Source organism: Gracilinanus agilis, chromosome 4 (genome assembly GCF_016433145.1).
Source record: "Gracilinanus agilis isolate LMUSP501 chromosome 4, AgileGrace, whole genome shotgun sequence".
Classification (NCBI taxonomy): domain Eukaryota; kingdom Metazoa; phylum Chordata; class Mammalia; order Didelphimorphia; family Didelphidae; genus Gracilinanus; species Gracilinanus agilis.
The window spans coordinates 151,866,049-151,893,816 of record NC_058133.1 but is presented as its reverse complement, the minus strand read 5'-3'; the positions used below and the strand labels follow the sequence as shown (position 1 = coordinate 151,893,816).

At 37.8% G+C, this 27,768-nt stretch overlaps 2 protein-coding genes and 1 non-coding gene across 3 annotated transcripts in view; all 3 read right to left on the bottom strand.

The window, feature by feature from the left end:
- TOMM20 (translocase of outer mitochondrial membrane 20) overlaps positions 1–18,193 on the bottom strand; it is a 31,705-nt gene extending 13,512 nt beyond the window's left edge. The window contains exons 1-3 of the mRNA XM_044671728.1: positions 17,966–18,193; positions 11,401–11,447; positions 2,621–2,702 (exon numbers count right to left, since the gene is read on the bottom strand). Coding sequence (XP_044527663.1) covers positions 2,621–2,702; positions 11,401–11,447; positions 17,966–18,086 — 250 coding nt within the window. The 5' untranslated portion in view covers positions 18,087–18,193. The remainder of the gene's footprint in view (positions 1–2,620; positions 2,703–11,400; positions 11,448–17,965) is intronic.
- LOC123248227 lies at positions 17,008–17,142 on the bottom strand. The gene has a single exon (XR_006506298.1). It is a non-coding gene; the product is annotated as a small nucleolar RNA SNORA14 (small nucleolar RNA).
- A 6,326-nt stretch (positions 18,194–24,519) lies between the features above and the next one.
- The window catches only part of RBM34 (RNA binding motif protein 34), a 19,518-nt gene continuing 16,269 nt past the window's right edge, over positions 24,520–27,768 (bottom strand). Inside the window, exons 7-11 of the mRNA XM_044673741.1 lie at positions 26,604–26,687; positions 26,410–26,473; positions 25,894–25,933; positions 25,516–25,634; positions 24,520–24,902 (exon numbers count right to left, since the gene is read on the bottom strand). Coding sequence (XP_044529676.1) covers positions 24,615–24,902; positions 25,516–25,634; positions 25,894–25,933; positions 26,410–26,473; positions 26,604–26,687 — 595 coding nt within the window. The 3' untranslated portion in view covers positions 24,520–24,614. The remainder of the gene's footprint in view (positions 24,903–25,515; positions 25,635–25,893; positions 25,934–26,409; positions 26,474–26,603; positions 26,688–27,768) is intronic.

Genomic DNA, 27,768 nt, shown 5'->3' with positions numbered 1-27,768 from the left:
ATTGAGATAATCATGTGATTTTTGTTTGTTAGTTTGTTGATATGGTCAATTATGTGGATGGTTTTCCTAATGTTGAACGATCCTTGCATTCCTGGTATAAATCCCACCTGATCATGGTGGATGATCCTCTTGATCACTTGCTGGAGTCTCTTTGCTAGTATTCTATTTAGGATTTTTGCATCTATGTTCATTAGGTCTGTAGTTTTCTTTCTCTGTTTTTGATCTACCTGGATTTGGAATCAGTACCATATTTGTGTCATAAAAGGAATTTGGTAGGACTCCTTCTTTGCTTATCATATCAAATAATTTGTATAGTATTGGGATTAGTTGCTCTTTGAATGTCTGATAGAATTCACTTGTGAATCCATCAGGCCCTGGCGATTTTTTCTTAGGGAGTTCTTTGATGGCTTGTTCAATTTCTTTTTCTGATATGGGATTATTTAGATATTCTATTTCTTCTGCTTTTAACCTAGGCAATTTATATTTTTGTAAATATTCATCCATATCTCTTAGATTGCTATATTTATTGCCATATAATTGGGCGAAATAGTTTTTAATGATTGCCTTAATTTCCCCTTCATTAGAGGTGAGGTCTCCCTTTTCATCTTTGATACTGTCAGTTTGGTTTTCTTCTTTCCTTTTTTTAATTAGATTGACCAGTACTTTGTCTATTTTATCTGTTTTTTCATAATACCAGCTTCTAGTCTTATTTATTAATTCAATAGTTCTTTTCCTTTCGATTTTACTAATTTCTCCCTTGATTTTTAGTATTTCTAATTTAGTTTTCATCTGGGGATTTTTAATTTGCTTGCTTTCTAATTTTTTAAGTTGCATGCCCAATTCATTAATCTCTGCCCTCCCTAGTTTGTTAATATATGCACTCAAGGATATAAACTTCCTCCTGAGTACTGCCTCGGCTGCATCCCACAGAGTTTGGTAGGATGTCTCATCATTGTCATTCTCTTCAATGAAATTGTTGATTGTTTCTATGATTTCTTCTTTGACTAGCTGGTTTTGGAGAATCATATTATTTAATTTCCAATTAGTTTTTGATTTGCCTGTCCAGGTGCCCTTACTGATTATTATTTTTATTGCATTATAATCTGAGAAAGTTACATTTATTATTTCTGCTCTTTTGCATTTGTTTGCAATGTTTCTATGCCCTATTACATGGTCAATCTTTGTGAATGTACCATGTGCGGCTGAAAAGAAGGTTTATTCCTTTTTGTCCCTATTTATTTTTCTCCACATATCAATTAAATCTAATTTTTCTAGGACTTCATTCACCTCTCTTACCTCTTTCTTATTTATTTTTTGGCTTGATTTATCTAGATCTGAAAGAGGAATATTTAGATCTCCCACTAGTATGGTTTTACTATCTATTTCCTTTTTGAGCTCTGCCAGTTTCTCCTTTATGAATTTGGATGCTGTACCACTTGGTGCATACATATTGAGCAGTGTTATTTCCTCATTGTTTATACTGCCTTTAATCAGGATGTAATGACCTTCCCTGTCTTTTTTTTTTTTTTAAACCCTTAACTTCTTTGTATTGTCTCATAGGTGGAAGATTGGTAAGGGTGGGCAATGGGGGTCAAGTGACTTGCCCAGGGTCACACAGCTGGGAAGTGGCTGAGGCCGGGTTTGAACCTAGGACCTCCTGTCTCTAGGCCTGACTCTCACTCCACTGAGCTACCCAGCTGCCCCTTCTTCCCTGTCTTTTTTAATTGTATCTATTTTTACTTTGGCTTTGTCAGAAATCACAATAGCCATTCCTGCCTTTTCTCATTTGATGCCCCAAAGATTTTGCTCAAGCCCTGAACCTTAAACTTGTGTATGTCCACCCGCCTCATATGTGTTTCTTGTAGACAACATATGGTAGGATTTTGGTTTCTAATCCACTCTGCTATTTGCTTCCGTTTTATGAGCGAGTTCATCCCATTCACATTCAGAGTTATAATTATCAGTTGTGCATTTGCTGACATTTTCGTATCCTCCCCTATTCCTACCCCTTCTTCTTAAACTATTTCCTTTTAAACCAATGGTTTGCTTTAAGCCGGTATCCCTTATCCCCTCCCTTGATTAACTTCTGTTTCTACCCCCTCCCTTATTATTCCCCTCTTTTTATTTTTAAAGGCCTAATGAATTCCCTCCCCCTGTATTGGCCATTTTTAATATCAATCTATACTCTAGCTTATTTTAATTTTATAACAGAGATTATAATTTCTTATTAAGACTCAGCCATAGTTTAAGACAGTGGTTCCCAAACTTTTTTGGCCCACCGCCCCCTTTCTAGAAAAAAATATTACTTAGCACCCCTGGAAATTAATTTTTCTAAAATTTTAATTGCAATTAATAGGAAAGATAAATGCACCTGTGGCCATCACCGCTCCCCTGGATCACTGCAGCACCCACCAGGGGGCAGTGGTGCCCACTTTGGGAATCACTGGTTTAAGATAATATTAATTTTGAGAATCAGGTCAACCCCATTCACAGATGGCCTTTCACATAGATAAGTCATCTAGTTACTTGCTAAAACACTGCAGAGTTTCTTTCAGTCTTTGACTGTTCTCTTGAATGGAACATAGTCAAGAAAAAATATGGTATTTTTAGTGATATTTACCTTGAGCTAGTAATTCCTCACCAAGCTGTATTTCTTCAAGGAAGAACTTCTGAACAGCTTCTGCATCTTTAAGGTCAGGTAACTACAATGCAAACAGATCTTAATTTAGGAAACTATCAAAATTTCTAACAAAAAAAGGCTTTATGTTGCAATAAATATTGAAAAAAATTTCAAATTTGGAGAAAAGGATATTCTCCCCCAAAACATTTAGAAGTGAATATAGACTAATAGTCTAATAGCATAGTGGTATAAGGGAGGAGACATATAGGGCTATAATCTAAGGGGTGGGTTAAGAAGGTTTTTTAATTCAACTCAAGAGGCAGCTAGGTGGGTCAATGGATGGAGAGCCAGGCCTAGAGACAGGAGGTCCTGTGGTCAAAGCTCACTTCAGAAACTTCCTAGCTGTATAACTGAGAAAGTCACTTAAACTCAATTGTCTAGTCCTTATCATTCTTCTGCCTTGGAACTGTTATTTAGTATCAATTCCAAAACAGAAGATCAGGGTTTGGTTTGTTTTTAAATAAAATAAAATTCAACTCAAAAATGAAAATAAAAAAAGTAAGTACCTACTAAGTGCAAAGAACAACACTGGTGATAATACAAAGACCCTGCCCATAAGAAATTTACAATGTGGGAGAGCAATGAGAAAAAAGACAAAGAATGTGACCTACACATGGTTAAACACATCACAAGGTAGAAAGTGATGAGAGAAAAGTAAATTTGAGGAGGAAAAAAGATACTTTCCCAGACTGATGGACTCAAAACCTAGAAAATTTCTATTTTATCCATAAGAGAACTGGTAACCACCAAGCATTCTATAAAGGGGAAAATTATGGTTGGACTGACTATTTAGGAGCTTTGGTCCCCAGGAATTGATTATATAATTAAACCCAAGTCAGGATGACTTTTATGGTAGTTCATTTACAAATAGGAAGAGTGAAAGTGGGGGAGGGGGGTAATTATTCTGGCTTGGTCTGAAGGTCTGAACCAGGCAGGGCTTCAAGGGGCCCCAGCAAAGGGAAGGGAGGCACAGAGGTTAATTAAACAAGGCTTGTAGCCTTATCTCCAAAATGAGAGGTCTCTTGGCGGTAGTGCCTCCAGAAAAGCCAAGGAAAGGGAGTCAGCCTTTCACTCACCCACATGACAATCCAAATGGAAGTAGTCTGAGGTCTCAAACCTGAGCTCCTCCAACGCCAAGTTCAAAGGGCCAAATCCCTCTCACAGGAAGTTACTATCATATTTAAAAGATAGTCACTTCCTGTGTCCACCCTCCAGTTCTACATGGACAAATGGCAGCTTTAACCTTGCTTCGGACTGCCCAGGGGACAGTCAGTTGTTTTTAATTTGTCACTCACTAGCACTTGTGGGTTACCTGCCCACAGCCACTTAATCCTAAATTTGGTGGGGTATATACATTCCTGATGGCTAAAGTCTAAAGAACAAATAGGGGAGAGCTAATTCCATCTTCACAATTCTTTAGATTGCTAAGATATAAGAATAAGTGAGATCATCTGTTAAGAGAAAAAGGGTTGTTGGAAGCCATTGAGACTCCTCTCTTTGACTCCTTTTATGATCTACACCTCTTCTTATTGAAAAGCATTATAGTCTTATTGGAAAACTTTAAGTTCTTAGCAAATCAGCAGTCGAGAGGTTAACAGTTTCTCTCTTGGTCAAAAATGCAGCTGCTTGGGCTCAAAACTAATTCTAGACAGTCCAAACTTCATCCAGCAGGGGCTTTCTACCTGAAAAAAGTATTCCAGAATTAGCTTTCTGATAATAAGGAGGCTAGAATTCATGCTTGGACCTTGTTCTATTCCAGGCTATCTCTACCTTGAAGCAACTGAGGCTCTTTTGTATTTTAACATGAACAAATTGTAATTTCTGCACAACTGCTAGAGGTTTCTTGGTGTTCTTTGTGTGAAAGGAGTCTTGAAATGTATATAAATAAACTCCATGCTGCAGGTCAGAAGGAGCCTGGCCCTGAGCTGACAGAAAGCCCCTTTTGCTTCTTTCTCACCTAAACTGTCCTTATCAGATTCTTGGAGCAGTTGAATAGCTTTCAACAGAGGGTGGGAGTGGAGTTGAAAGTTTGAGGACAAATTGCTATAGGGATTATATTAAGTCAGAAAAATGACTGCCAGGTAGTGGTAAAGGCCTAGGTAAAATTATGCAATGTGAAATCTAATTGAACTCAGTATTTATGATTTCTTAACTAGCTCCAGCAACGTTCAGTGGCTTGGCAGTAGATGAAAGAATGATAGGGGTGACCCAGGGTTGAAGCATGATTCTACTATCATACTGATTCTGAACAGTACCATGTTTTGCCATCTGTAATTATGTTTTTAAGTATAGAAAAGGCTGAAGAGAACCTGAAATGTTTTCATTAGTATAATATAATATAGTAAGTTTTCAAGAACAGTAGGAAGGAAAAAATTAGAAGGGGCTAAGTAAGTCATTTACCACAAAGCTTATATCTTCAAGTAGAACTAGATGTCATTCCAAATAACATAAATCCATTCTTTAGTACCTCAAAATCATATTCAAGCCTCTTATCTTTTGTCAATAGGCAAAACCATGTATGGTTTAGAAAGTATTTGATTACACTAATTTTTTTCATACTAGAGTTTACATCTGTTTTACTCAATCCTAAAGATAGCAATAGTCACTATCTTCTAACATTGAGAGCCTTAATTCACCAGACAATATGATGCCAGTCATTTAATCTTCACATTGTCTAGTGTTATACAGAATTTCAGTAGGAAGCTGATCACTGCTAAGTAATCGCTTCCTGGATTCTATGGGGTATTCTTGTAAATTTACACCTTTGTTGCTAATTAACAAACTGTGGAATAAAAATGGTACTAATAAAGTCAGGGCCTTCCACAAATTCATTCTACTCTTGGATTTGTTGGGGGAAAGGAACAGGAGAGAAAAACAAAATAATACTGTTGAAAGAGTGCTTAGATTTGGAATCTAAGATAGGCTTAAAACTCAGCCTGACATTTACTTGTAAAATGAAAGGATTGGACTAGATAATCTTCAGGGTTCCTTCTAGCTCTTAAAAAGATGATCCTTTTCTTGTCCTTCAGCTCAAGTCACAGGAATTGGGATTCAGAAGGATTAGAAATTGTGAATAAGGCAAGAAAATTAATGCAGAGCAAGAGGAAAAGAAATCTAGAAGGACTTAATTGAAGGAATCAAGCTAATAGACCCAATGTCCAAGAAGCAAAGAAGTTGAGTTAAATGAATATATGAAAGTGAAGTTGGAATGACAAAAGACAATTAGATAATCTGTCAAAATAGTAACACTAATGAGAAAAATCCTGAGGGGAGTTCTTAGTGAGAATTACAATGAACTGAATCCCTCCTAGCATGTAGGGAGTCCAGGGAAAACTTTGCAGTGACCTGCAGAACATGAGCACTATGTTTCTGTTGTGTCTAAATCTGGTAAAAGGCCTGAGGTCTGTCATACAAGGATTAATGGAAAGAAGTTGGATTATGTTTAGCTTGGAAAAGAATTAGGAGGGATATGACTGATAGCTATTTGCAAATATTTGAAGAACTGCCATTGGGAAGAGGAATTATACTTGCATTGTTTGAGCCCAGAAGCAATAGGTTAAGTTAGGAAAAAGCCAATTTAGGCTTCATATCAGAGGAGGAAAAAACACCTTCTAAAATTGGAGAAGCTGGATGACTACTTATCTACTATACTACAGTGAGACTGATCACTAACTTGAAAACATTGAGGTATTCAATAAGAGTTAAAAAAAAGGTGAAAAGTAATGTTTGGTGATTGCCATCCTATGAGGAGAATCTATGACACTATTTGTTGACCTGATAATAAGAATTCTGCTTTTCCCTAAAGCATATGTGTAATTCAGGTTATGACAGAAAAGTTCTAAGACTTGTCAAACCGGAAGACTACTTACTACCCAATTCTTGTTTATTCACATGAGAATAAATGAGAAGGAAATGGCAAACCACTCATCTTTCCCAAATAAACCCTTAATGGGAACACAAAGACATCCATTACAAGGGTTTTTCTTTCTTTTTTTTGCATTGGGCAAATTCTTGAAAAATGAAATGAGAAAAAAAGTATTTAATAAGTGCTGTGAAGATGGAATTATTGCTCTTTATTCTTTAGCCACCAGAAATGTATACATACCACCCCACCCCACTTAAGAATTAAGTGGCAGGAGGAGGTCTATTACCCATGTGTGCCAGTGACAAATCAAAAACAACTGACTGCCCCCTGGGCAGTCTGAAGCAAAGTAAGCAAAGTCCATTTGTCCACATAGAACTGGAAGGTGGACACAGGAAGTGACAAAAAGAACTATCTCTTAAATATGATGGTAACTTCCTGTGAAGGGGATTCTGCCCTTTGAACTTGGCCTTGAAGGAGCTTTGGTTTGAGACCTCAGACTGCTTCCTTTTGGATTGTCATGTGAATGAGTGAAAGGCTGACTCCCTATCCTTGGCTTTTCTGGAGGCACTAACCTCCAAAGAGGTGTCCTGGCTAGAAGCCTTGTTTAATTTACCCCTGTGCCCCACCTTTGCTGGGGCCTCTGAAGTCCTGTCTGGTTCAGACCTTCAGACCAGGCCAGGCCGGAGCACTGCACAGATGCATATGCACACACATACACACACATACATACACACACACACACACAAAGTCACTCACTCTCATTTTCCCTACTTTCGCTCTTCCTATTTGTAAATAAAACTACTGTCAACATGGAATCTAGAGACCCCAAACTTGTGGCCTAGTGAGATCTGATGAACCCCAAATTTTAGGAATAGCCTGTAGGTTGGAGACCTCCAGAGCTTGTGCTTGTTCCTTGTTCCCATGAGAATCCACCCAGAAGAGAATCTCTGGCTAGCAGTTGCAGGCTGAATAATGGACTCTAGGGTAAATGCTAATTAATTATCCTTTTGCCTTAGGTAGTCTTCCCCATTGTATCAGAGACAGTTTCCCAGGAAGACACCCCTGGGCAGGGACCATCCTTTAGTATCCATTGTAAGTAGCCCTTTCCCTCACACCAGTGGTTCCCAAACTTTTTTGGCCTACTGTCCCCTTTCCAGAAAAAATATTACTTAGCACCTCTGGAAATTAATTTTTTTATATTGTAATAGCAATTAATAGGAAAGATAAATGCACCTGTGGCCATCTCCACCCCCCTGGATTGCTGTAGCAGGGGGGCCCGGTGGTGCCCAGTGGTGCCCACTTTGGGAACCACTGCCTTACACCTTAGCCTCTGGCTATGATTCCTTTCCCAGGCTTGATTGTATCCCTTGTATCCCCTTGGTATGATAATGTCAACCATCTTTCCCAGACCCTGAATCTTCCCAAATGGTATATAAGTTCCCCAATTTCTTTTGTTCTCAGGAATCTTCATCTAGTGTAGTGGCACTCCCAGGGGGTCAGGGACCAGAGCAAGCACTGTTCAACCCTTGGGCTCTGCATAAGGCATGTGGCAAGCCTCAGAGTGGAGGCCTAACAGCCCTGTTCCCCCTTTTCCTTAATTAAAGAGTGGCTTTTCTGACTAATAGTTCTGTGTTTTTTCAGTTAAAACTACCATAAAAGTAATTCTGACTTGAGTCTTTAATTTCGAGTTGTGTAATCAATTCCTGGTGACCAAAACTCTAATATTCAGTCCAACCATAATTTTTTCCCTTTACAGTGCAATTCTAATTACTGGGAGCAATGTGTTAAGTACTAAGGCTAAAACTAAGAGAGCCCTTGTTTACAAATTAGTGGAGATGGAATCTAGAAGCCCTCAAACTTGTAGCCTAGAAAGACTTAATGACCCCCAGTTTATTTAGCTTAAAGGTCAAAGCCCCAGTTTTGACCTTGTCACCAGTTTCTTCCAGAGGGAAAGTCCAACTTCACTAGTCTCAGACTAATAATAGACCTTAGATGGCTAATCCCATCAGGTGTTAAGTATCTCTTTTGTCCCAAGGGGGGGGGGGCGCCCTTAAGTCAAAGTCCTTTACCTAGGTGGTCCAGCCCTAGACTGGATCTTTCCCTTTTGTGTCCATTGTAAAGCATCAGCCCCTCACAGATCCACATTTTCCTTCATTATTATTTACCAATGTAAAGTCAATCAACTGTTCCTCTCATCCTCAGGCAAATGAGAAGGCCCTGGGGTCCTTAGACTATGTGTGATAAAGACACATGATAGTGCTGCAGTTCTACAACTTATGGATGGTTAGTAAGATGGTAAGGCCTAGAGGCCTTATTATATTCCCAGAAAGAATGGAATAGATGACTTATCTCCTCTAAGCTCAGTAGGCCATCAAGAAGCCCCAGTAAGCTAAAGGGGAGGGAACCTCTGTTAGTAACAATACTTCTGGATAGAAAGAAGAAGGTATGAGAAGACTGCAAGTGGAGGAAGATTCCTAGGTATTTCTGTCACTCATAAGAACCAAAGAAAGAACTTCTTTCTAGAATCTATTCTTAATAGGGAGGAAGTAATTTCTGAGAGTGAAAATTCTCTGCTGTAAAGTAATTAGTTCATCTTAGAATTTGTGATAAAGAAGTATATAATAGAGTCTAATATGCATCCTAGATCTGGGAAAAATAGATTTCAGAGTACTAAAAAAAGGGTAGATAGGACTTTGGTGCCTAAAATTCTAAAGAAAAAGACAATCCTGTTAAGAATGGAAAGCTCCCAAGAATAAAATTCTTAAAACACAAAGAAAAACAATTACTATAAAGATCCATGACCACAGATATAAGAGCTAGAAGCAACTATGTCATCTAGACCAAACTTCTCATTTTAAAGCCGAGTAAACTAGGATCTTGAGGGGTTAAATTCACCTAAGCACCAATAGAGAATAGGTGACAAAAGCAGAATTTGAAGCCAGGATCTCTGACTCCAGTTCTGGTACAAGTCTGGCAAAGGAGACTTAGGAGTAGCCAGATATGGAAACTAAGTAAGAGAAAGCAAGTATTCAAAGATGTAAAACAGATTCGATTTACAGGATCACACACAGATGTAGAGAATTATGGATCCTAAAAGAATGGTCCCCATTCATTTTACAGATAAAGAAAATAAGTTCCAGAAAGGTTACAGGACCTGCCTAAAATCACCCCAGGGTAAAGTTAGATTTGGACCTTGGGCCCAATAATTCCAACACTTTTCACAGAACAATTTGTTCTCTCCTTCTTTAGGGCAGTGATGGGCAAACTTTTTAAAGACTGGAGGGGGGAGGGGGGGGAGGAAGGAAAATCGGTCAGTCTATTTCTAAGACAACTTTTCTAGTTTTATTGTATTCATTAGATTAGGAATAATGTCTCCTATTATGTCCCTCCTTAGTTTGCCCATCACTGCTGTAGGGGGGAAAAAACAGGAAATGTGAGGAAGCTACAGAAAAGCAGCACTAAATTTGATATAAAGGAAAACTTGCTAACAATTAGAACCATTCAAAAATATAATTAAAGGAAAAGACTCAAGACTCATTGTAATTGTTATGTAAGTATAATCCTCAGACACATTCTATCCAATAAGATAAAAATCCCTTCTACACAGAATGTATGCTTAAAAGTGCCAACAAAAAACCCCAAACAAACAAAATTTAATGACTTGGATTAAATTTCCTTTTCTTTCCCATACTCAACTTCTGGCAAAGATGCTATTAAAAAGGGGGGAAAAAAAAGACCACAAGGCAGGCTATCACATCAACAAGACAAGTGGAAAGAATACAAAAAAGATTAAGAATCAAGATCTAAGTTCTAGGCTTCTATAATTAAATCTTTTATAAGGCCTTCAACAAAGCCTCAATTAGTCTCTTTGGACCTAAGCTTTATCATCTATAAAACAAGGCACTAGATGATCAAGAAATCAAGTAAATTTTACAGATCATCTAATCCAAACATTTTCCTTTTGCAAATGAGTAAACTGAGGACTCAGAAAGTTGGTGTGCTCAAAGCTAAACAGGTAGTAGCAAATATGGGATTCGAACCTGAGTCCATACTACGTACAACTCCAATAACTGCTCCCCCAAAACAATGACTAATGAATCAATGTCAACTGATGTCTTTGATGGCCATCCTCGTCAATAATTTTTACTGATAACCAGAAAAGCACAGATGGGATGTTAATTGAAATCAAAACTGAGAGATGACAGAATTAGCATTTGTGGCTGGACAGGGCCTCTGAAAACATATTTGATCCAACCCTATCAATTTTTGAGAGGAGAATCTTGACAAACTTAAATGAGGAGCTAAAATTGGTATGACAAAATTAAATCAGGATAAATCTAAAATCCTGCTTATTTCAATACTTCCAAGGATCCAGGCAGTTCATCAGTACAAGTGCTCTCTCCATTAATGCAGATTGCTAGACTGGTCCTCAAATTAAAGATATAATATATCAATAAAGTCATATGAAGTCTTTCCAACTTCATAGAACCAGATCATTTCATAATTCTGGTACAGCCTTTGAAAAGCCAGGAGCAGCATCAATATGATACAGTAAGATATCCAAGTAGCACTTGGATAGAGGATAAAGTCCCACACTTAAGTTAAAAAAAGAAAAGAAAAGAAAAAAAAAAGGCAGCACAACTAGATGACCATATATTAAAAACTTACAGTTCCAGTTCAGTCTTTAAATGATTGAAATAACTATACCTAAATACTAAACTATACTATAACTATGAAAATTCTAAGTGCAATACCTTGAAATGCCTACATTTCTAAATATATACATTTAAATGAATTTTAAAATCTATTTTAATACATTTTTACATAATATAGTCTGTATAATTATTAGCATTACCTTGGAAAGCCCAGCTCTCTCTTTAGCAAGCTTCTGTTTCTTTCTTCCTGCAACAGATTTAATACATGTTCATTTTACAATCAATGAAAATAGTGATTAAATAGTAATGGTTGAATAACTTAAATGCATACTCTGTTACTTAGAATCAGTCCCTTCATTTGTAAAATTGGATAGGATCTGCAAAAGCCAATCTCAGAGTTAAGATCAAAGAAGACAATGTATATAAAACTGTTTTGAAATAATTTAACTGTTCTACAAATGATTATGCACTTGAGCTGAGATTGATGTATGTCTCTGTGAATGAATATATTCTGTGTGAAGGGAACTCCCTCCCAGGATCACCTTTGGGGTCCAGCCCTACCTGTGTCCCAGAACAGCTAGAGTGCTAGTAGAATCATGTCAGTGGACTTGGGTCATGGGATAGTGACCTAGGCACTTGACCTGGAAAGGATCAAGTTAAGGATCCAGGTAAGAGAGAAGGAACAAAAGAGGGAGTTCCAGGAAGTGAGTTCTCTCAATTCTCTCAGGGCATGCTCTATAGGAAGGTGGCTGTGAGGGAGATAGTTTAGAATAGTTTTCTCTCTCTCAGCCTGCCTTCTCTTATTCAAGTAAATATTAATAAATTCTATGGAAATGAAGAACCGGAGTTTAATTTAGTTATAATAATTCTATAGAATTCCCTTCTTTCTTTGGCCTATTCAAGCCATAAATTCAAGATGTAACCATAGTATAAACAGTGAATTATATATATATATACCATATTTAGCAACACTGACAGACTCCAATAAACAGATTTAAGTATAATTTGGTAATGCATAAAGCAATATTAACCTAAGTAATCTAATTATAGATCATGTAAAGGTTATGTTAAGAGATTACTATTAGTGTCATAAGACACTCCCCCACCATAATTAACTTGAAAGAGTAGTAAATTGATAAGAGATTATATACATAGTAGTAGTTATACAGAAAATCTAAAATTTGATAACTTACAATCTAGTTAGAAGCAAAAACTAGCATAACTGATAAAATACTTAAGTCAGAGAAGCAGAAATAAACATGCTAGTTTTCTGTGAACTATAAAAAAAGCTTTCCTGGACCACTGAACACTACTTGTGACTAAGAGACAAAGAAATGTAAAAGTCCATTAGATCAAAACTCCAATTCTATTGTCCCTGGTCCCTATAACCAGGTACAACTTGAAATTTTTGGTGGGTTACTTGGGTTTGGGAAATGTACAAGCTGCTTTTAACTGGCTATTAATAAATTACACTTCTTTTTACTCTGGACTTATTTCAAATTTTTAGAAAGAAAGATTCTGACCTAATTATATAAATTAAGATAAATAGAAAACTTCAGTGGCCTTTTTATTGTACCTAAGAGAAAATATAAAATGTTTTGGCATTTAAAGTCAACAACCTGGCTCCAACCTACTTTCACAGCCCTATTATTCAGCTTTCCTTTACAACTTCTACAATCTAGACAAACTGGTCTTGCTTTTCCCCACACACATAGCACTCCATCTCCTCCCATTTGTCTTTGCACAGGCTGCTCTTTACATCTCCTCCCAGCCCCTCATTACCGCTAATTTTTTAAGATCCCTAATTTTCTTCAGAACTCACCACAAAGGCCTCTTTCTAAATGAATCCCTCCAGCTGCTGGTGCTCCCATTACTTTTAATTTATTTTATTTATACTTAATGCACATCCATGTCTCCCTGCAATGGAATATAAGCTCTTTGAGAGGAAACACTCTTTAATTTGTCTCCGAATCCCCAGTGCCTACCACAATGAGGTTCTAATTAATAAAATTAGAAATTTGACATTATTCTCAAATATTCTATCAGAATCCACCTAGAGGTATAGACAGGCATTTGATAAGTTGAAAAACTATAAGGAGAACACTCAAGTTACATGCTTAGTCATTGAAATCAGGATTAAAACTCAGATGCAGGATTGCAGAGGACAAAGAGCAGTGATTTTCGAAAGTCAAAGAGCCTGCCTCTGACTGAGCTTATAACTTATAAATACATCAGGTTAGTTAAATAACTTAATCTTTGGGGGCCTCAGTATCCTCATCTCTAAGATGAAAGTTGACCTAGACAGCCTCAATAATACCAATAGCAAATATTATATTGCTCTAAGGGTTGCAAAGCTTTGTACGTGATCTCATTTGGTCATGACAACAATGTTGTGAGATGGCTGCTATTTGCCTGGCCCCAGGATGCAGAACTTGAGAAAGTTTCTGAGGCAAAATTAGAACTCAAATCTTCCTGACTCCAGGTCCAGCAATCTAACTAGCTCTATATAGTTCAATTTGCACAATTTGGAAATCCTCAAAGTACTCAATAAAGTGGAAAACTCTCAACTGGTGTGCTCATACACAGGAATTTGAAATATCTCCATTAAATAATGATTACCATAAATAGACAAACTTACTTTTACAATGAATTTGAACATCTAAAGTCAAAAGAAATGTTTTCAAGTTAATGAGGCTAGGCTAAATATGAATATCTTAAACAAAAAGATACAAATTTAAACACTACTTGCCAATCTGCTCAACTAAAACATTTTATCAACAATCTCATCTAAAAAGACTGATTTTGGTTGTCGGTGCACCTTCGGTCTCAAAGGACCACAGGAACATAAATTTAAGAATTAGATAGGAAAAGAATCTAACAACTAGTCCAATGTCTTCATTTTATAGATGAGGAAAATGAGTCCAAGAGATGTCATGCCCTACTAGATCACAATGTAAGCAGCAGAGCAAAAATTTAAATGATCCTAGGCCTTTTGACTACAAAAACCAGAGATCTTTCCAAAACACTATAATTCTGCCAAATGAAGTAACAAATATCAATGAAACTGATATAACTGTTACCCTCTAAGTTTTATCTTGCAATAATAATCAATAATAATAATGGCTGTTTAAAATGGCTTTTTGTCTCATTTTTAAATGGCCAGTAGATGGCAAAGTTCTCTCATAAATGAAACATCTTGGCTAAAAATGAAGCATGACTACTCCAAATTTCCAAACTTAAGTTTAAGATAATGGCAATGGGGTTTTCTCTTTCCATAGTTTATATTCAATTCTGCCCTTTAAAATAGAAAATGTCTCATAAGATTTTTAACTTAAAAAAGTATCACTGCCTTTCAATTAGAGAACTATCTTTTAAAATAAGTCAACTAAAATTCTGTAGTACAGCCCCAAACTAAATTCCTTAGTATCTAAGTGACTAGGTGGAAGCAGGGTGACTAGAGTGCTGGGCTTGGAGTCAAGAAGTCCTGAATTCAAATCCAATCTCAATGATCCTGTGTGACACTGGAAAAGTCACTTAAACTTCTATTTGCTTCAGTTTGCTCAAGTGCAAAATGGGGATTCAGCAGAATTTGTGAGGATCAAATAAGATATATTGATAAAGTGCCTTAGCACAGTGCTTGGAACATAGCATGATGAGATGGGTACATTCTGTTCCCCTTCCCCTCTTCTTCAAGATGCCCCCATCACTTTTATTAAAAACTTTCCCTAAGGAAGAGGTAACAACTTGAAAATGGATGGGAAAAATGATATCCAGCCTTTCCTCAACTTACTTTGTTTTTAATCTGTACCTAAGTTATAGAAGTTATTTTTATAATACTCACCCACCCCCAATCAAATGAAGTCAGGGATTATTTCATTTGTGACTTTGTAACCTCACTGCCTAACATGAGCTATCACAGAGCAAGTGACCTGTTAAAATGAATAGAATGAAGGCAAGAAAATAAAGAGCATGTTAACAAAGTCAAGCTATACTAGTTTGGTTGGAAAATCTAAATAAGATGAGCTACAGCAGGGTGGTTCCATATTGCGGGGAAGGGGAAGAGGTTCAAAAGACAAAGGAGTTTTAATTTTACCTGATAGGCAATGAGGTTACACTGAAGCATTGGAGACAGAGAATTGACAGCATAGTTATGCATAAAAATTTTAAGTGGTATGAAAGATTAATTGGAATAGGGAGTAGCAGGAGAAAATTCTATTAAATGTCAATAAGCAGGTGATAGTAAGTCTGTTCTAGAGTAGTAGCCATGGAAACATACAAAAAGGTACCATTCAAGATCCACTAGATTTGTTTGGTTAAATGGATATGAGAGATGAGGTAGCTAATGAAGAAGTTCAAGTACTAGGAAGACATTCAAATGGAGATATACTATAGGCAGTCTGGAGAGGTGGATCTGGAGCTCTAGAAGGAGGATCTAAATTTGGAGTTATTTTTGAGAGAAGAGCAGAAGCCACAGGACTCAAAGATTTCAGGAGAGTACAGAATACAGCCAGAGAAGAAAACCAATGAGAGACCTTTGGAATTCTAAGCACATTAAGGGGATAGAGAAAAGTATGAAGAGCCAATAAAGCAATTAAAGAAAACAGAAGATAATCAGATAATTGAGTGTCTAATATCTTGGCATACTTGATGTCAAAACCCAGAAAAGTTAAGACTAAGAAAAAAGGGGCAATGGATGTGTTAATCAGGACATTGGTATTTGTCAAGGGAATAAGAGAATGATAAGGGTAGACCAGCCAGCTATGGATACTGGACACAGGAGACCTGGGTTCTAGTCCAAACTGTAGACCTTGGACACATCACTTAACTTTTCTGGGCCTCAAGTTTCCCAGCTCCATAATGAGGGCACTGGATCTCCTTAGGCTCCTTCTTACCCTAAATTTAAAGAATTCAAAATCAACTTTCCTCCACCATTTGCACACCAGTAATTTTTACATGGTCCAGAAGAAGGAGTGCAAAAAGGCAAAGTTAAGGGATCTATCACAGTGACTGGCACATAGTAAGCACTATATATGTTAACTTATTATATTCTATAAGATTTGGTTGATTTTGCTGAACTGCTTCTTCCTCCCTTTGTCTTTTTAAATAAAGGTAGGTAAGTCACAGGTGAACAGACTATTGAACACAATATAAGGTAAAGTTCAAAACCTGCCTCAAATAGGTATAACCCCAGACAACTTGCTTGACTTCTCTAAGCTTCAGTTTCCTCATCATAAAATGAGTAATAATTCCTCTAGCAGAGTTGTAAGGTTCAAATGAGGGGCCATATGTAAAATGACTTTAGAGATATATAAATTAGCTACTATCACTATTTAAGTCTGTGTTACAAGGAAATTAAAAGTATTGAATCATAGAACTGTCCGGAATTAGGCAAAGGTTATTATGAACTAGGAAGTTTTAGACAAATCTTCAACCTATGGGAAACACCAACAACAAATACATCAAGGCAAAAAAAAGTGCCTGAGATGGGTGGGTGTTGAATTTTGGTCAGAACAAATGAATATGCTGCCCTTCAGAAGGAACTCAATCCTGCCTTAGAATTTGCAGTCAAATTATGACCTTCCAAAATTCTCTGCCATTCCCATGATTCAATGACTAATATTCCTAGGAAAAGAATAAAGTTGAATATCAACTTTACACTTAAATGCCTGAGGCAGTTTTTAAATGAAAAACCAAATTGAACTTTTTAAAAAAATATGTAACTTGCAAACACAGGGTCTTCTACTGTTGGAAAGGCAGAAGCCCTCATATTTAATAAATCCGGTTCCCAAAATAGTATCACCTCTATAAGTTGTCACAGATTTGAAATAATGCCAAGTCAGAGGAAAATACCTAGCATTTTGGATTCATCTGCAATTTTCTGTCGCATTCACTCATATCTTGGAAGCTTAGAGCAAGGCTACCAAGAGGGTTTAAGAATGCAGTGGGACATTTGGGTATTCCCTTGAACCGGTTGTTTCAGCTTCCACATTACCTGCAGAAATGCTTGACAGTGCCAGGTCTCATAGTCACTGGGACAAACAGGGATAAAAATCACCTGGGTTGACAAAGCAAAGAAATGGGGGAATGGGGAGGGGGGGAACAAAAACAATAAGTGACACTGTGAGACCTGAAAGGTAAGTCGAGTCTAGGGAGAATCTCTGTGCAGCATAAAGAGGGAAAAGTGGAGAACCACGAAGAAATTCTAACCTAGCAAAGGAGTAAAAGGATGATTGAAAGCTGGAAAGATTAAGATCAGAACTCCCCTAGCCCCCAGTCCTCACCCGCCACCAAGGCTTAACCCATTCCAACTAGCCTCTGCCCCACCCACGAAAAGGAACTTCCAAGTTCCCACAACCTACGCGGAGAGGCCATGCTGCCCTTCAAAAGGAAATGCCCATAGTAGCCAGGGCCTCGAAGGCCCAGTTCCCTCAACCGTGCCCACCCCATGTCCAGGCGGGAGCCTTGGGGAAAAGGGCGTGGGGCCTTCCTCTAAGAAAATGAGTAGGAGAGATCGCACACTAAGGAAAGGCATTCTCCAGAATGCGGCTGGTCGTACCCCAAGAGGCACGTGCGCGGAAGGTAGGCCCCGGCCACGCGCGTGGAGCCCGTTAGCTAAGCTATGCGTGGTACCACGGGGAGAAGGAAGGCGCCCGCCCGCGCGGAAAAAGGGGTTTAAGAGGGGAAACACGAAGTGGGGGGGAGGGGGGGAGAACGACTGCAAGCCCAGGACTGGGATATGAAAGGAGGGGGCGGGGACCCACTCACGTTCTCGGAGCCGGTTCTTGAAGTTAGGGTCGCTCCGTCTCTTGCGGTCAAAGTAAATACAGTAGCCAATGAAGAGAGCACCGCACACGCCGGCAGCAATCGCGCCACTCCGGCCCACCATTTTTTCAGCCGCTGCTCGCGCTGGAAGTGGCAGCAGCAGCAGCAGCGCCGTCCCCCGCTGACCCCCAAGCGAGGAGAATAGGGCTCGCTCCGCTCCGTCGAGGGCGGAGCCAGCAAGAGGGGGAAAAGGACCCCTTGACGTTCTACTTCCGCTTCTGACGTAGATGAAGAGCGACGCTCCCAAGATGTCTAGGGCAGAGCCTGAGGAGAAAAGGTCCGGGTTTCGCCTCGCACATGCGCAGTGAGGCACAGTCAGACCACGTTGGGCAAAGTCCATGGACTCGTGTGAGAATGAATGATTTTACAGGTGGCGAATACGCGAAGTTCGTGACTTAACGCTTAAAAAAACTCTAGATATAAATATTTGCTAAATGAATGAATGGAATTGTTTTCTGGAGCAGATATATCCTCTTAATGAGAGCCAACACTTGGCACTAAGGAACGCTGCACCCTGGGTAAGGCTGACCGGGAAATGACCCCTCAACTCCACCCACCCAGTATAGACTTAGGCTTTCTCCCATATCTGACTACGGAGGCGACTCTTGCCTGGTGCCAGGCAAGCAGTGAGTGTCATTCCAATGAAAAAGTTCTCTTCCCCCCATTTTCTTCCAATCGGCTGTCCTCCAAACTCTCCCATGTAATCTTCCCTCGCCTCCTTAAACTGCCGAGATTGTGAAGTCTTTTTCTATTTCCGAAAGTTCCAATTGACTTGGGGATTGTGCAGAGATGGCAGGGACCCTGTACCCCTTAACTCAGGCAAGCTGTGAACAGAGAAATTTCTTTCCCCCTTCCTGCCCTTGTGACTCTGAGGCAAAGACCATTATCCTTTAGGTTGAGATAGACAAAAGAGATACTCCTCTGGGCCACACCTTGATGGACTAAGCCCTGAGGATCTCAGACAGATCCCCCACCCACCAAAGGCTAGAGTGCAAGAAGTCAAGTCCACACTCTTGAGAAGGATAAAAAAAAAAAAAACCCTGAACTGGGGCATCCTGGGAGGACAGTTGCTCCACTCATGCTGCCCTGCCCTGTCGTGGAAAGCAGCCTCCCATGGTTGTTCCACTGATGCTGTCTTGCTGGCTATTAATCCTATCTTACTAATAAATCTTTCTTTTTTACTTTTAAGCTAAGTTTGGAGTCCTCTCATTCTTGAGAAAGATTTCCTTCCTGAACCCAGGGGTTCACCATTTGCACCCCTATAACACAATCTGTCTACCCTGTTCAACACAGATGCCAACCTGCTGGAGGCCCTTGCCATTTGTATCTGGGCTATTGTAATAACCTTCCAACTTATTTCCCTTCCTCCCAAGCTTCCACATCCAGATGTTAGTTGATATTTTGATTACATTTTGATCTGTATAAAGATTTACAACATGTATAAAGATATACAAAGATATTGCAAATAGTAGCCAAGAAGTGGGCAGGATGTTAAAAAATGACATATATGTGAAAAATGTTTTCTCAGAATTTTATGACTTATGTGACTTGCTGTTAAGATGACCTAAAACTTATAATTGATAAGCACTATGCTATAGGTAGTGTCTCAATTCTTGGGAGTTATTGCTTAGCACTTGCAGGGATACCAAATGGTATGTTTATTTTTATGATGGTAACAGTGAATCAGAGAAAATGAAAAGGTATGTTGTGTTTGAGTACAGAAGAGAGACTTTGATCTAATGTCCCATTAAGCTTGAGTATGCAGATATGTGACAGGTGAATGGAAGTCATGTTTTGCTTTTTAAGCAGAAGGTTTTGAGGGAAAAAGAGAGAGAGAAGGGGAGATGAAAGAGAAAAGATAGATGTTCTACTCTTAAAATTGGATCTTTGACCTAGGGATAATTTCTAAAATTAATGCTCCAAGGGAGGATACAAGAGAGGGAATGGACCACCAACTGTTAGTCTAGTCTTTTCTCTTGGTCTCCATGATCACAGCCTGGCAAGACCCCTCTTATAAGTAATGATAGGCCTTCTAGTAGTGCCCCGCCTGATCAACTGTCTCATATCTTATATACAGTAGTGTCTTCAGGCTGTTAAACTTTTGGCCCCATGGTCACATTACTCTCCTTTATCTGATGAGTCAAGAGTTTGACTTATGTGGCTATTGGGAGGTGGTGGGGAAAGGGTATTAAGGGGAAAGTAAAAACGGGAATCATGTAACCATGGAAAGTTTTTCTAAAAAATAAAATATTTTTAAAAAAAAGAGTTTGGGGGGCAGCTGGGTAGCTCAGTGGATTGAGAGCCAGGCCTAGAGACAGGAGGTCCTAGGTTCAAATCCGGTCTCAGACACTTCCCAGCTGTGTGACCCTGGGCAAGTCACTTGACCCCCATTGCCTACCCTTGCCACTCTTCCACCTATAAGTCAATACACAGGAGTTAAGGTTTAAAAAAAAAAAAAGAATTTGACTTATGAACAAGAAGAGGAAGGAATGAAGAAGTCGAAATAAAAGAAATAGGTCAGAGAATAAAGTAGAATTGAAGTAGATTAATCCATTCCTGCATTATTTAGGAAACTGACCTAATCCCTCCAGGAGGTCAAGCAACCTAGGCAAGTGGTGGGTCAGAGTCCAAATTCTCCTATAGACAACAAAGGGACAGCAGGACAAACAAATAGGTCAGGATGGAATGCAAGGCAAAAATAACTAACTTTGGATGAGTGTTTAGGTACATTTGTAAAAATTAAACATCCTCCGAATGATCTGAGTGTTATCTACTTATCACTACCTAAGTTCCTGATGAGGCTTTTCTTGACAAATAAGAACCTGGATTTGAAAGGAAATAGCCTTGTATCTTGTAACCTATATAGCTGCCTTGTAATGTCAGTCTGATACAGCTTCCATTAGGGAAGGCTGTCCCCGCTGGTAGATTTCTTTTTTTAATCAATAAATAATGGTTCCAATTATTGAATTTCTGGGTGTCTGGACTTGTGTTATGAAGTACCCACTTCAGTTCTATCCCTGTGCCAGCTAGCTGCCTCTCACAATTTCATTGGCTTCCATAAAGCTAATTATTATCTCTATGCAGATGACTTCCAGACCTGAGTATCTAGCTTCAGTTCCTCTGGAATGCCAGTCCTCTATCTCCAATTACCTACTATTTTCAACTAAATGTCCCATTGACATCTCAAACTTCTTATGTCAAAAACTGAACTCTTATTTCTTCCCAATCTACTCCTCTTCCAAACTTCCCTGTATCTGTCAAGGGTATCATCATCATTCTTCAAATAGTGTCTTATGCACTGTCCTTTAAAATATATATATATATATATATATATTTATTCATTCATTCATTTATTTATTTGCTTGTTTATTTATTTATTTGTTTGTTTATTTGTTTATTTATTTATTTATTTATGCTCACTCTTATCTTTTGCCTTGGGATTGATACTATTAAATACTGGTTCTGAGGCAGAAGAGCAGTAAGGACTAGGCAATGGGGATAAGTGATGTGGGTCATACATTTAGGAAGCATTTGAGGCCAGATTTGAACCCAGGTTTTCCTCTCTCCAGGCCTGGCTCTCTAACCACTGAGCCACTGAGATGCACCCTGCTGTCCTTGATTCTGAATTCTTCCTGACATCACATATACAAACTATTGCCAAATCCTCCACTTCTCTCATATCTGTCCTCTCTATTCACGTACACCCCCACCCTAGTTCAGGCCTTCATCATCTCTCACTTAGCAGTGGCTTCTTAATTGTGTCCCCTTCCTCAATTATCTCCCCATTCAGTCAATACTTGACCTACCTACCTGAGTTATAAGGAAAACATTTTGTATCCTTTAAAGGAAACACTGTGGAAAACAAAGTTCATATTATTCAATAGGTCAACCTCTGGTAACTGCCACTTCTACTGTGGCAGTAAGAAAACTGTTGTTTTTTTAAAGCTATCTAATCATTCTACCCAGGGTAAAATCATACATCACAGATTTAGAATTTGTTTTCCCCCCTCATTTTACAGATGAGGAAACTGAGACCCAGAGGTTAAGTGACTTGCCTGTGGGTCAATTTAAGTTTGGAGCTAAACCAAGATATTTCTGAGTCTAAGTCCAGAACTCTACTATATCATGCTGCTTCACCACTATAAATGCTATACCAATTCTGCATACAAACATACTTTCAACGGTATCAAAAAAATCTGTGAGGTCACAGGTAAAAAAGGATCCCTTCTACAATAATTAACAACAATTACTAACATTTATATGGTGGCTATGCACCCAGAACTATGTTAAGACCTTTAACATTATCACATTTCAAATATTATCTCAACAAGTTCCTTTACTTTGGATTCTGTCTAACTAGTTACAACTAGGTGATTAGGAAGTTTTTGGTTCCACTTTGCTATCAAAAAAATAAATAATCTGAGTAGGGTCAAATGAAAGGCAATTGGGTGTGAGAAAGGATAAATGGGATATTAAGGTGATTATAAGGTCATTGGAGGAGGAAAGGTACTTTTTGGTTTGACTGGAGGGTTCTCTTGTTAGTTTCTCCAGTCTCTTTTGGGAGGAGTCGAGAGGGCCCCTCCCTGCCAGTCAAACTGATGGCTGGAGGAAGTCTCGGGGCGGTACTTCCTGCCAAGATGGATACCCCAGTTTTCTCAAGAAATAAAGAAAATGATTCCTTCCTCTTGAGCTCTTGTCTTAATTTTCAACACAATGACTCACCACAGGGTTTGAATAGGTAACAAGGGGATTTATTAATACCAGGGTCAGTCAGAAGGGGGAGGGGTTTAGGATTTTTCTAACTGCTGCTAGGGAGAGAGGTGAGGGTGGGGGATGGGTCGCGGAGAGGTTTAGACCAAGAGAGCCCGGCTCTCCCAGTCAGGAAGATTTGACTGCCTTTTAAGAAAAGTCTTTATCAAATCTAGAGGTAACTTATTTGAGGATACTCCAATTATCTAAAGAAACTAAAACCCACAATGTTCAATCACCAAGCCCTCCCTTCCAAGCAGAACCCAAAGGAAAATCAGGGAAAGGGAGGGGTGGAGATGGGAGATCAGGGGGAGGTCCAGAGATATGAGATAGGTTTAAATCTCCCCAAGACAAAATAAGCACAGGCCAAGGCCGAAGCAATTAGGCCAAAGCCGAAAGGCCAAAGCAAAAGCCTCCAGCCACAGCGAAAGCCAGAAGGCAAAAGCCCCGTCAGTTGGGACTTCACCTCTATTTATAGCTTTAAGTTCTGACTTTCTGAACATTCTAAGATGTTTAACTGACTTTTTGTGACCATTAGAAATTACAGAAGCAAAAAGTTTCTGTTAGCCACCTTGCATTACAACTTAAAGGTCAGTAGTCCCACAGGGGTTCAAGATCTATCATCAAAGAGAACACAGAAAATAGTATGATATTTTTAAAAGTTGCCATAGAATACTTCTTATACTATAAGTTCACTGCTTATTGTGCAAGTTATCATGAATAAAACACTGGATGATAAGTAAGAAGATCTGGCTTTGAATCCTATCTCAATTTGAGAGCAGTTTACTAGCTTTGTGATTATGATTAAGCCAGAAACTCATATTTTAACTTAAATTTCCTCACTCATGGTCATGATCATAAATTTATTTCTACTTCACATGGTTGTTGCAAAGAAAAGGATTGTGAAATATAAATGGTTATATGTTTAAATCAATGAGTAAATGTTGTATCAGGAAAATAAGAAAATCATTTAACTCACAAGCACATGATTTCAAAAGGTCTGTGGTTTTCTGAAGGCTGATTTTATTAAACATGACATATTTTCCCCATAGGCACCAATTCCAATATTGATCAGTTAACCAGCACTTAAGAAGAACCTACTGTGTACCAAGCGCTGTACTAACTATAAAATGACTGTATCAAGTTTGCTTTTTAGCCAACTTTAAGGAACACAGAATATTCTATTATTATTTTTAATAAATGAGAAATTAAAGCACAATTTCTAATTTTTGAATTAATAGCTAGATAAATTTCTTAAAGTCATCCAAATCAAAAATGTCTCATGCAGAACATGAGTGGCATTAGGAATAGCAGTCTGGTCTTGTAGTCAGCAAGACCTTGATTCAAGCCTTGCTACTGACATATTCTAGCTGTGTGATTTTGAGTAATTCACTGAAACCTCCAGTCCTCTCAAGAAACATTACTTTTTTTAGGTTTTAGGACTTACTAATCCCTATCACAGCTGTGAAACTGTCTACTTTGGGGAATTCCCTCCACAGAAAAAAAATATCAGATCCATGTAAAAAAAATGCAGAATGTCATGCTGGAAAGAACACTGAAAAAGCAAGCAACTAGAAAAATATCATCACTTAATGTCATAGTTATTAGCCTCCCCAGAGGAAGAGATTCTTCCTCTGGGGAGGCTAATTACATATTTTAAGTCTTAAAATATACTGCTTTAAGGAAGGTGCTATATAATTTGAATCAGCAGCTATTAGAGAAGCTAGGGTTCTCCAGATTTCAAAAATGCCCTTTATTTATAAATTAAGAGTAATCACACTCATTAAATAGAACATACTTTTATTAGTAAATTATACAAGTAGAAAAGTTTCAAACTGATGCTCTATTTGTGTTTTTCTATTTGCTTTCTACTTTTCCCACTTTTTTGCCATTTCTTTTTCTTTTTCAAGGGATTAGCTTTTTCTCCAGCAAATGTATTTTCAGAATGTTGCCCTGTGTTTTTAGAAGGAAAATTAAGTTTGTGCTTAAATTTGGTGGAGTTCTCCAAAACTCTGCCTGGAGTATGTGGTGGTTTAACCTTTTCATGATTAACATAATGCTTGACTCGTAGTTTTCTTCCCATTAATTCAGAATTGTTTAATCTCAAAGCAAGTTGTACAGCATCAGTATTCTGAGAAAAGTAATTCAAAGATTAATTACTATCCAAAAAAAATTTCATGCTAAACTAATGATGTACATGGAAACTAACAAATTATTTTATGTAATAAAACACTAATTTTTTGTTTTTGAAGTTATAGGATCCTCCCCTTCCCCACCAATAAGTATATAGCAGGAGAATCTAGAGAATGAAGTAGGGGCTTCAAAGATCCAGTTCCACCTCTAAAATACGGGAAAAATTGTGCAAGTCTTCTAAATCCCTTTAAGCTATGAAATTTTGTGATAGTGTAATTGAAGACCACATATTTATAGAAGCTAATAGCAAAGTTTAATTTCCATTCTTCAAAACAGAAAACTGAGCCACAAATTTGCAAACTTTCTTTTTTCTGAATTTTAAGACATGATAAAAATAAGTACTGTCAGAGGTAATTTTATATATTGCCAGGAAATATTGTCAGAAAGGTTTTTGTTGTAATGGTCCTCATTATATTTAGGTTTGAAATGTACTCCTTTTCCTAATTTAGAACTTGAGAATAGAGATTTAACAATATATAAGTTTGAACACTGACAGTATTATTTTGTTTTAGCTAATATTTAAATATCTATAATGCATTAATCTCTCATACCTCAAAGAGCACATAGCCACACCCTTTGCCAACTCCAGTGACTTTGTTTCTCACAATTTTTACTGCTAAAACACTTCCACAGTCAGAGAAATGCTCCTGAATAGCAGACTCTTCAATTTCTGCAAGCAAATTCAATTAAATAGGGAAGAATTTATTACATTTTAAAAATATTTTAAAGGCTATCTAAAATAAATTTATTTCAGTATATTTTCCTATGAATTAGTATTTTTTCAATGTTATGCAAGTCAATTTTAAATCAGAAATTTATTTTCAATAAATTTTCAATATTTATTAAAACATGCAAGTTTTTACTTTAATTTTATCTTAGTTATTTTAGGACTAAAAAGTTAATTTGAACATTTATCAACAAAAACTTACTGTATGGGAGGTTCCCCACAAATACTGATCTCTTGCCTCTCTGAAACAAAAATTGATTGTTTAATATGTTAAGGGGAGGGGGCAGAAATAAAACTAAAAGAGGTGTGTATACATATATATAAAACCAGGACTAGTACTCAATGTCACAGTTCTCATGTAACTTGAAAGCTCCTCTAACACCACTACGACTCTGAAATGGAAGCCAAGACAAAACAGCTCTGCCTTTTGTGCCTTTTCCTAAATGTCTCTTTTTATAAGTACACTAGAGGCACCTAGGTGGCTTAGTGGATTGAAAGCCAGGCCTAGAGACGGGAGGTCCCAGGTTCAAAGTTGGCCTCAGACATTTCCTAGCTGTGTGACACTGGGACATAACTCCCAATGCCTAGCCCTTCCCACTCTTCTGACTTAGAACCAATACACCGTATTAATTCTAAGACAGAAGGTAAGGGTTAAAAATTAATTTTTAAGTATATTAAAGAGAAATTCAACAATTTTAAAAATTCAATCTTAACCTACCAAAGGAGTGTCAGATATAAGTTCAACTCTGACAGGAAATCCCTCAGCAATCTGAGCACCATTTCTATTAAGATAAGGATATGAGAAAGATTGTTATGAAAAAGAGATAAGGAAAAATTGCAAAGATTGTCCAAGAATAACAAAGAAAAAAACAAAACTTTACTTCAGAGATACAGATCAAAAGATATAATTACCTTTTCAGTGCCTTTTCAGCAGCACTCTCTTCCTTAAAAACTACATAACCATTAATACTCTTCTGTTCAGGGTGAACTTCACGTCTACCAAAAAAAAAAGTGACTAGAGAAATTTACACGTAAACTATAATAAATGTACATTCTTCTACTCTCTATCCTTGGTCAACACCTGATAAACAACTATTCATAGAACAAATTGTTTCTTTATATAAATATGCAAAAAAATCATACTATTACATAAGTATGTATGTGTATATATATACACATACATACATATAAAGAAACTGTAGAACAATTATCTAAACAAATAACTTAGTCTCACAAATAGCTACTATATCAGAAAACCTGTAAATTGTTTCTGTGACTCTCAATCCATGAGAATTTTCCAAGATACTAGAACTTAAAACTGGCGAGTTTCACTTCTGTAAGTGGTTGGATTTTGAATAAAAACTACATTAATAATAGGCATAAGTCTTAAGCAAAGTACAGTTGCTGGACTTGACTGAGTATAGAGAAGAAAACTTTAATACAAGTGAAAAAACTTCAAGATATTTAAAGATCTATTTTCATTGAGAAGAGTTTAAGGAATGAAATAAAATTAACCACCTAGGCACTGGGGGAACAAATAATCAGTTCAGGCTTCAAGGAGCTTATAATATTCCAGTAGAAAATGACAACATATATAAGGGAACAGTGGCCATGGAAGAGTTTGTGGGGAAATACATTTGTAGAGCCACAGGGTAGTTGATTGCCGTGTCCTTCCCAGCATATGGGATAATTTTGATGTGATTACTATTTCCAGAGTTAAGTGTCAGAAAGGTAGGGAGTGGAGAGGGAAGTGGCAGAGATGCCCAAGTAGGCCCTGGTTTCCTAAGGGATTGTTGGATGGTATGTAAAGTATGGTCTTAGACTGGGATTAGATATAGAGTATAAATTGAATTCTATTCCAATGGAATGGAAAAGATTACAGACTCTTCCCCAAAAAAACCTGAGGGTAAGGGGTGAACACAACAAAAGAAGACATCACCAGGAATTGATGCAGAGTGAAAGGAGCAGAGCCAGAAGAACACTGTACACAGAGACTGATACACTGTGGTAAAATAGAATGTAATGGACTTCTGTACTAGCAGCAATGCAATGACCCAGGACAATTCTGAGGGATTTA